The sequence below is a fragment of the Podarcis bocagei genome (genome assembly GCF_964188305.1).
Source record: "Podarcis bocagei genome assembly, chromosome: 2".
NCBI lineage: Eukaryota > Metazoa > Chordata > Lepidosauria > Squamata > Lacertidae > Podarcis > Podarcis bocagei.
The window spans coordinates 91502501-91512219 of record NC_138126.1 but is presented as its reverse complement, the minus strand read 5'-3'; the positions used below and the strand labels follow the sequence as shown (position 1 = coordinate 91512219).

Here is a 9719-nt window from a genome sequence, read left to right as displayed (position 1 = left end):
TAGCCTTCAAAGCAGTTTCTCAGAGAACCTCAGTGCACATGTGTACATGATCTAGCAGATCTCTGTCCACTCACATTTTCCAACTGGAGCCCAAATACTTTTAATTTCCTGCCTGCCTGCCAAGAGCAATGCACTGCTAACTCACAGAGCCTGTCTTTGGCATGCAGTAGAGTCTTCCAGGACCAAGAAACCATGCTTGATCATAGTTTCAATGAGACATTCTTCTCACTGGGTCACAGGAGTGTTGCCTGTTGTTCTCCCTGACCAAGGGGTAGATTCCTGGACAAACAGCAATGCCTTGGGAGAGCTGTGTTCCCTAAGGTGGCATATCAGTGCCTTTGCAAATATGTGCAGAACACCCATACCATATACCTCTCCAGGTAATCATATTTTCAAAAGCTGATGTCACATTCATAACTGTAAACATTGTTCCTTAAACATAATTCACTATACTTGGCAAGTCCCTGATCCTGGCTAGTTGCCTTGAATTCTATATTTCTGTCCATCCATGTTTGTCTACAACCATCAACATAATTTTGGGGACTTGCATTCCAACACGGGCTCATCCAGACTTCCTTTTGTGCTGTGTTTATAGACTTTAAAGCACCATGTCTCTGTGTTTTGTTTGGTTTTGCCCCAGTGCTTTCCCTGTGAAAACTCACTCTTTATCACTGAAATGGAGCAAATGGCAACCCATGGAGAACCTGAATTGCCATTTGTTCCAATTCAGCATTAAAGAGCAGGTTTTCTCAGGGAAAGCACTGGGGCAAAAAGGGGAGGCACCTGACACAGTGCTTTAAAGTGCCGCCCTGCCTAGCAAAAGGGCAGTGCAGATGAGCCCAGGGTCTTTTGTTCAGGCGCTTCGCTGAACAAAGGAGGAGCAGGAGAGAAAAGAAAAGAAAAGCAGTCACAGACAGTAGCTGCAGTAGCATGGCATAGACAGTGTGACAGATCTCTAGGCAGATCGTGTTTCCTTACACAACAGCCTGCCATCTCCTCTACGATAGTACAGCTCCATGCCGCTCTTTTTCAAAGTAATTTTACAATGACAACCCCTCATTTTGAGAGCATTTGAGAGCCTGGATCCTGTGAGACCCTTCAGACATTACCCTCTCGCCCCGAGCCTTTTGCACGATTAATGTTTGTACTCACACACAGTTGTTTGCTTGCACAATGGCTTCTTTCCTTGAACATTTTAATTGGGGTTGAGGCAGAGGGGTTTGGGTTTTGTTTAAAAAAACCCAAAAGCCAGCTGTTGGGATAAAAATATCAATCTGCTTTCTCACAAAAGCTTGTGGCAGTTATTAGTCCCGGTGGAGGGTCATGGCACAAGCCTCAACTTTCTTGTGAATACAGTCTGAAAACCAGGCTCTTGAAGATACAGATAGTATATCCTTTCAAGCAATAACGAGTGTGAGAAATCCACTGTTCTGGGATCTGATATGCCAGTTTTCACTCTCTCAGCATGGATATCCTCTTGGAAAATTTATTCACTGGCTAAGGACGCAGTGTCACCCAACAGTGTCTCTGCTTGGGGATGGAGAAATCTGTTGCACACAGGAAGAAGAGGAGGGGATGAGAGTGAACTCCCCTTTAGGGCAGTGCTGATCTGTCCTTGTAGGTCCAGGGAGAGAAAGCCAGAGCCCTGTCCTCTGTGACACAGTCCTCTTCGCCTAGTGGCCGAATCTTGAGAGCTGTCTTCAGCGGTTGAGGAAGAAAGACTTGATGCTCTGGAGGATGTGGTACTTTTGCTTCTGCCTCAGCTTTTTGCGGATGATGGGGATCCAGACAAGCCCGCACACCAGCAGCATGAGGCCAAGCGAGAGGAAGGCTGGCCCACACAGTTTGAACACCTCCTTGGTCGTGTTGTTCATGCCTCCTCTTTGGTCTGCGGTGAGGCAGGTCAGGCTGGTGAGAGCCACTCCAAAGAGGAACACGGCTCCACCCACTGAGATGACGATAACGGGCTTGTGGTAAATGTCCCACTTGTTCTGGTGAGGAGCATTCCAGGTGGACTCACTTCGCGAGCTGATGCACAAGGTGCTGGCTGTTTGGCTGGGCAGCAGGTCCTTGTACTCGGGGGACTTCTCTCCCTCCTCTGTTTCTTTTGGCTGGGTTTCCATGGTTACCTGTTATGTAGACTCAGGATGCTAAGGCCTGTGGGGGGGGGGGAGAGAGAAATAGACCAAGGAGCAGGTTATTTGGATAGCTGTATCCTTCACTCTCACCCAAACTCTTAGGCTAAGATTTATCTACATAGCTAATGGGTGTGACTGGCTCATGAGCTTGGATGTTCATTGTGTCTGTCACAGGCCCAGTTTAGACCATGAGGGAAGGTCAGCCTCACTAGTTCTGACCTTCCACATGTCCTTTCTTGGTAATAAGGGCTCTGGCCTCAGTTCCTATGACGACAAACATACATAGTTCAAGTGGTGAGCCCGCTGTGGAAATCCACTCCACACATTTCTGGTACCATACTATTTTCCTTCCCAGCTGGGGTCAAGGAGAACCTGTCATTGAGAATTAGGAGCAGAAGCCAGATTTGCATAGTCCTAAATGGAAAGCCCTTGTGATAATTATGGGAAAAATCTTATCCCATTCTGAAGCAAAACTGTTTACAGAGATGACCAGCTGGCTATCGTAGAAATTCTCATGGAATTGCCCCGCTTCATTCACTCACTTTTTATGAGGCATCTACATGATGTTGTAAACCAAAGATTGTCACTCTGTTTCTTTCCCCTCTATGGTTCTTCTGTCTTTTCTGAGACTGCAAAAAATGCTGACTTCCCCCCTGCCTCCAGAAGGATGGAAACTGAGCTCAATCTCCACAAGTGTAAGTGCCCTTAGCACTATTCCTCTGGCTTTCTGAAAGGGCAGGATTTTGACATGTGCATTGTCAAATGCCACCTGAGGCAGTCGTATCACTCTGCCTAATGGTAGAGCCCTGGAGTAGACCCAGGAACCGCCCACCTGGAAGCAGCCTCAATGAAATCAGATTAAAGCATGAGCATCTGACCTACACTGATTTGCTAGACTACGGGCAGGATTAAACTAATGGCCCATTTGCACTTTCATTCATGCCATGATTTCAAGTCATAAATCTGAGAAGTTTTAGTTTTGTCTCACCACTTTTCCCAGGAAAAACCCACTGTTTACAGTGGTAACTCGGGTTAAGTACTTAATTCGTTCTGGAGGTCCGTTCTTAACCTGAAACTGTTCTTAACTTTAGCTAATGGGGCCTCCCGCTGCCGCCATGCTGCCAGAGCACGATTTCTGTTCTCAACCTGAAGCAAAGTTCTTAACCCGAGGTAATATTTTGGGTTAGTGGAATCTGTAACCTGAAGCGTATGTAACCTGAAGCATATGTAACCCGAGGTACCATTGTACTGCTGAATCAGAACAACTGCCAATGAGGCTTCCCGCGGGTTGTTTTTTGCTCCAATCCAACAGTAAAGAGTGAGTTTTTGTGGGAAAAGCTCTGGGGCAAAAAATAGCTCTTAGACACAGAGCTCTAAAGTGCAGACCATACCTGGAAAGCATGGAGGAAAGGTAAGCGTGGATAAGCCCTTTCTTGTGCGCAGAAACCTCTGTTTTTTGCATTGCTGTCATCTACATACAAAGGTAAGAATCAAATACATTGCCCTGCCCACTTTTGCCTTTGGCCACACACCCCACCACTGGCCTGTGGCCCCCAGAAGGTTGATCATAAGAGTATCTGGCCCTTGGGCTGAGAAAAGTTCTCCATCCCTGCCGCAGCCCATGAAACCAAATTTTTTCCTGCTAGCCTTTCGCCAAGCGAAGTTTCGATCTCTTTTGTTAGTGGTGCGTATGTGCTGTAGATGAACTCACCATGGGTAAGGATTGTTGGCTTAGTCAAGTCACTGTTGGGCTGAAGTTCAATTCCTGGTCTCTTTGTGCTTCTGGGGAGACATAGAAACATATACAGAGAGCTTGATATGCAGCAGAGGGCTGTTACAGCTTCCACCATCCATTCCTTGATAGCTGCGTAGATATTGTGAGTCACAGCCAAAGCCAACTTCACGCTATCTTCTAAAACTGCAGTTCTGAGCAGCCCTGCCCTGGAAACAGAATGCAACGTCCAGCTGGTGCTGGCTTCAGGTGTTGGGGGCAAGAGATCCTCCTCAGTGAGGTCCCTTAAAATGTGAGGGGTACTGCCTTTCGTTCATCTGAGGGCTGCCCATCCCAGTGGGCTGGGGTGCATGGTGACAGTAGGGCTGGAGTGCCAACATGAATAAAATTGGGGGGGGGGTAAGTAAGCCCCACCCCAGATAATGAATCACACTATGTGGTGTACACACATCATTTGAATGGCAATGCCCATCAACTTTCTGTGGGGAGCTGGCCCCCTCAAATATTTTTGGGGGGAGGGGGTGAAGTAATGTCAGCCCCTAGGAGCTGTCTCCTATGCCATAGGTCTGAGGACCAGAATACAGCATCCCCACACTCCTTTTCACCCCACCTGCACTTACATGCTCACTTTAAAGCACTCAAGAGCATTATTTGTTCTCTTGGCAGGTACCCCTCACCCTGGAACATGATAGATTGCCCTAGCAGCCCCTATATCACCATCATGGAAGCCTCTGGGAGCTCCCATTTTCCAACAGAAGGGGTACTTAGCCGCTCCAAGACAAGCAGACCTGCTTGAGATTGCAAGCTGTGAGGAGCTGGCCAGGTTTCTTGGGGGAGAAGTAGTAAGTTCAGCATTCTCAAAACAGACAACAGCAGTGATTGGATAGAGCAGTTGTGCTGGCTGGGGCTGATAGGATTTGCAGTTGAAACATCTGGAGGGCATCAGGTAGATGAAGGCCAGGCAAAAGGCTTTCTCCGACAGTCACAATGGGGCCACCCAAGCCTGCCCCAGAGCCATATGCTCCACTCATGGCTGCCACCCAGAGGTGGTACCAGGGCTTTGCATGGCTTTGCTGGCATGACAGCCACACCTGGGTCTGTTTCACTTTAATGGTGCAGCTTGCCAGGTGGCTGCTTTGTGCCTTGAGAAACTGAGGGAGGCATGCACTGCTTACACACCACACATTCAAAGCAAATTCAAAGTGCAGTTCCCTCCAAAAATCCTGGGAACTGGGATTTGTCAAGGCTGCTGGAAATCATAGCTGTGCGAGGGGTGGAATTACAGTACCGGGATTCTTTTGGCACTGGTGGTGGGAAATGTTATTTAAATATATATTGCGCACACAACCACACAACTCGGCAAGAGAGCGAAAGGCAGGACCTCCTTCTCAAAAATGCCCAAGGGATTCTTCCCCATCACTGCACTCCCCCACCTGCTGCTCTTCCGCCAGGGCGCACACAATATCTGTGATATAATTAAGATGATTATACAGGCTAAGGGAATGAGAAACCATGATAGGAACATAGATGATGACGACGGTGTTTTGAAGTGTCTTTCTATGGACCAGGAACACAAAGGATCTGTTCAGTCTGGTTGATGTGCATTGTACTCTTTGTTCTATTGAGCTTGCATTTGCACTGCAAAACATTCCATTTCCTGGACATCCCCTGCTTATGAACAGGAGATCCCTCCATTGTCCATTCTACGTAAGAGAAGTCCTCCCATACATCACAAACATGTTTTGGCTTATTGCTCTGTCTGCTGCTCGCATTTTATACCATATTGTGCTGTCTTTTATCCCCCAACTCCTGTTTTAATGTTTTCACTAAGTTAGCTGCTCTGAAAGGGCAGGATAACAAATCCTCAAATAAGTAAATATCCACAATTTGCAGCCCTTCTTCTCTGCTTGTCTTGGGGAACTAGAATGAAACACACCGAAAGGGAACTTAGGAAGAGTAGGGGGAAAAAACCATAATTTAAGGGGACTAGAGCAATTCTGACTAGAGTTGAACTTTTTTCATTTAAATAGCCTGGCGCCAGTTCCCTCTGCCCTCATTAATTCAGTATCATTGTAGAGTATGAGTTGTTCAGTGCCATGCAAAATGGTTATGCAAAGAATCTGGCAAGGTTGGTTTTTATCAGCAGGAGACTGATCACACAAACACACACCCTGCACACACACAATTGCACTGATCAAAGTGGTCAAGTGGGCACATATGGGGTGAGGCAATTTCACAGGTAAACTGGTCCCAAGTTGCTAACATGCCTTTACATCCACTCCTCCTATTCTTTACATGTTGCTGGTGTGGTGTCTGATAACCAACCGAGAAGTCAAAATAAAAAAATTCCTTCCAGTAGCACCTTAAAGACCAACTAAGTTAGTTCTTGGTATGAGCTTTCGTGTGCATGCACACTTCTTCAGATACACAGATTTCGTGTGCATGCACACGAAAGCTCATACCAAGAACTAACTTAGTTGGTCTTTAAGGTGCTACTGGAAGGATTTTTTTTTATTTTGACTATGGCAGACCAACACGGCTACCTATCTGCAACTGCAACCGAGAAGTGTCAGACCACCTTGAAAAATGAGGGGTCTCCTTGTTGTATGGACTTGATGTGCCAGCCAGGAGATTACAAGAGACATCCATTTATATCAGGGATGGGGAACCCACGGTCCTCCAGGTGTTGTTGAATTCCAACTCCCACCAAGCCCAGGCAGCTTGGCCAGTGGTCAGGGGATGATGGGAGCTTTAGCCCAGCATCGTCATATGGAGGTCCAGAAGTTCCCCATCCCTGACTTGCAATGCATGGGACTGTGACTTTCACCAGTGATTTCCATTCTCCCCTTAGCCTCCCTTGCCATAGTCCAGTCTCAGTCTCCACTCTCACCCCATTTTCCTAGCGTTAAGTTGGGCAACAAAGGACACAAATGATGCAAAAAGCAAAAGGCCCATCCCAGTGTGAATGGGCCTCAACTTCTTCTTCTGCTAGTTTCCCCATAGGAAAGACAGGCAGGGAGATCACACCACCCTCCTCTCAGCCAGTGCAGCCCAGCCTTGATCCTAGTTTTCCTGGTAGGAAGAAACTAATCATTCAGAGGAGTATCCCTGATCTTCCTGGAGCTGTTCTCACTACACCTCCCTTCCCATCTGCCTTCTGTTTCTTGAAGGAAACAGGAAAGAATTGAGAGTAAGATTCCTCCTCTACTGGTCAGCACAAGCCTCTGCCTCACCTTCTACTGGATTATAGCTTTTGGGGGATGCCTACCTAGATCCTCTGGGTAGATCCTTTGGACAAATTTGTGGATGTCGGCCACCCAGTGGCATCTCACTGGGAATCTATTGTTCTTTCCAGTTCTGCTACAGTGGTTGAAGAAGTGTGCACTGTGTGTTGGGAATGTGTGTGAAAACGGCTTGAACCGAGCCCCAGATACTTGGACAATTGAGAAGCGTAACCCCTTTCAGGATTCGGATTGCAGGCCTCTTGAATCACACAGGCCCTGCATTTATTTGCAAGACTTTTTTTCAGCAATGCACAGTTGCTAAATATGCAAAACCTTGCCTCGAGACTGGAAGCAAGCCTGCAAACTGGCTTCGTTAACTCATGGCGAGCGGGAGAGGCAAGCCACATGAAGTGGGCTTGTGTTTCAACCTCCCTCCCTCCCTCTCTGCTTGGCACTTTACACTCCCACAATCTCATAAGCACCTAGGGAGACAGGAAGCACCACGAGTCTCTCTCGCAGCATTCTGACCTTTCCAGAAATGCTTCGCAAGATGAGAATGCCTGGTGCCCCCTCCCAAGCCTTCTAAATGGTGTGTTTGTGGGTCCTCTTAGTGGCCTGGGGCTCCTGATATTGGCCTGATCCTGATGACTTTTAGTGAAGCTGGCCATGCCCTGGGGAGGTTTCTCTAAGAAGTGGAGGGAGGGGACCTGGGGACTGGCTGAATCCGCCCTCACTAATTCCACACCCCCTTGGGAGTCAGAAAGTCAAATCTGCAGCCATCCTGCTGCCCTGTGTAGGTTTCTCCACAACTAGAGCCAAAGAGTGAGGAAGGACCAAGTTTCATAATGCATCTGCCTTGGATTTGAAACTGTTTTGATTTGTGAAATTGCACTATATTTATATTGTTGATATTTTAAAAATTGTTAAATGCCTTTAAGTCATTTATTGGGAGTGAATAAACGTGGGCAAGTGGCAACGTAACTATCACAGAGATGCCCGCCATGCACCAACCCTTCTCCTGGCATGCGTGGCCTGGCACCTGATTTTCCTGGTCGACCCCTGCCAACATCTCCCAGGTAGGGTTGGGAGAGGCCCCTGCCTGGAACCCATGAGAGTCGCTGCCAGCCAGGGAAGATGATAGTCTGACTCATCAGGCAGCTTTGTATATTCCTCTGTGTGAAGGAAGTAGCAGCTCAGGTCCACTGAGTTCGAAGGAAAGAGCCATTGGCTGAGATGAAAGTGGGTGAGAGCTACCCAGGATGACCTGAGCAAGGCCGGGATGATCTGGAAGCCTTCCCCTGCAGAACCACCATCATGGGAGCCAAGGCTTTCCAACAGGGAGTGCCCAAGTCTTGGAGCTCAGGAAGCTACTCATCATGACAGCAGCTGCACCATTCCTCACTCTCCAGCCCAGGATGCAGCGTCTCACTCCATTCTGCTGCGAGAGGATGATATTTACATCAGGCAGGATTAACCTGACTATGCAGTTCTTGCCTGGCAGGGGACTGAGCATCTGAGTCTCGTCTCAGAAGCGGGGCTGCCACACACCCACACACAACCAACCTGTGCAAGTCAGATCTACAGTTCTGTGTTGGTTTTCTCCCTCCCTCCGACCCCCAGATCCACGCAGTCCCCACACATCTGCTGAGAAACACAGAGGTAAGCAACATGGCCAGTCTGCCGGACTCCCTTTTCCGGGTGCCTCGAGAAAAAGTGCTCATGCCTTTCCTGGGGAAACTTCACGGGTTCCCAGCTCCCCCACTTTTTATGTGGGGTGGTTGCTCCAGTGCACAAAAGGTTTTGCCACTGATTATCAGCTTTTTTGCCAGAGAGAATATGGGTGGGACTCAGACCTGTTTATTGCTTTCCCAGCCTCTTTCAGCCTGTGCAGGGAGTGACTATTATGCCAACTTCAAGGTCCATTTATTTAGCTCCAGGCAAATGTGAAAGAAACCGCCCAGCGGAGATCTATTCTGAGACAGGAGGCTCCTCCAGCTCTTGTTGGGTACTGAAAATTCAGAGCTTGGGATGCAAAGCTCAGCCTCTGGGATCCAGGGTACCCCCCCACCCTCCAGCTCCCTGCCACAAAAAGAGCCCAGGCACCCAGTTCCAAGAGAGAAAGTATTTCTACTTACATGACCAGAGGCTCCCTGCAGTTGGCTTGCTGCTCTGCTAAGGCATGGAATGTGTCCTAAGTGGATGTTGCGATTTCCCTAAGTAGCTTAGCGTCCAGGCTCAGATAACCCCCCTCTGATATCATCTGCATTGAGTGGCTCATAAAACCTGGAGCATGTTCCAGCTCAGATGAGCTCACTCACTCAGCAGCCAATGGCTTGCCTTAACCCTTCGCTGGCCAAAGCTCCAGCACATGGGATGAGCCTACAGGATGAGCTGCTTTTGTTTCGCAGACAACAGCTGCATGGGCCATGGATGCAGTACAAAGGAAGGGCAGGAGTGGATTGTGGTGCCGGAACAGGTTGGGCAAGAGAAGGAGCATCAGCAATGGGGGGGGGGAGGGGGGAGTGGTTCTGACAATTTAAGATCATTGAATGTGAACCCCCATTCTCCCCTTCCTTGCATGTATTCTAATCTGTGGCTTTCACCAAATAGGCATTTTTCCAGCTT

At 48.2% G+C, this 9719-nt stretch overlaps 1 protein-coding gene across 3 annotated transcripts; it reads right to left on the bottom strand.

Moving 5' to 3' along the window:
* Positions 1-1178: 1178 nt before the first annotated feature.
* Positions 1179-9449, bottom strand: PIRT (phosphoinositide interacting regulator of transient receptor potential channels). Of its 3 annotated transcripts, none has more exons than XM_081184503.1 (3): positions 9230-9440; positions 3850-3920; positions 1179-2157 (listed from the first exon to the last, which is right to left on the bottom strand). In XM_081184503.1, exon 3 carries the CDS (start codon positions 2121-2123, stop codon positions 1701-1703), a length of 423 nt encoding a protein of 140 aa, XP_081040629.1. In that variant the 5' UTR covers positions 2124-2157; positions 3850-3920; positions 9230-9440; the 3' UTR covers positions 1179-1700. The 3 variants fall into 3 exon arrangements, with proteins under 3 accessions (XP_081040629.1, XP_081040630.1, XP_081040631.1); XM_081184504.1 differs by lacking the exon at positions 9230-9440 and adding an exon at positions 5304-5552; XM_081184505.1 differs by lacking the exon at positions 3850-3920 and having other exon boundaries at positions 9230-9449.
* Positions 9450-9719: the final 270 nt, after the last annotated feature.

Excerpts from the sequence above, each read along its gene's own strand:
- PIRT (XM_081184505.1), bottom strand. The coding sequence starts at position 2,123 with ATGGAAACCCAGCCAAAAGAAACAGAGGAGGGAGAGAAGTCCCCCGAG.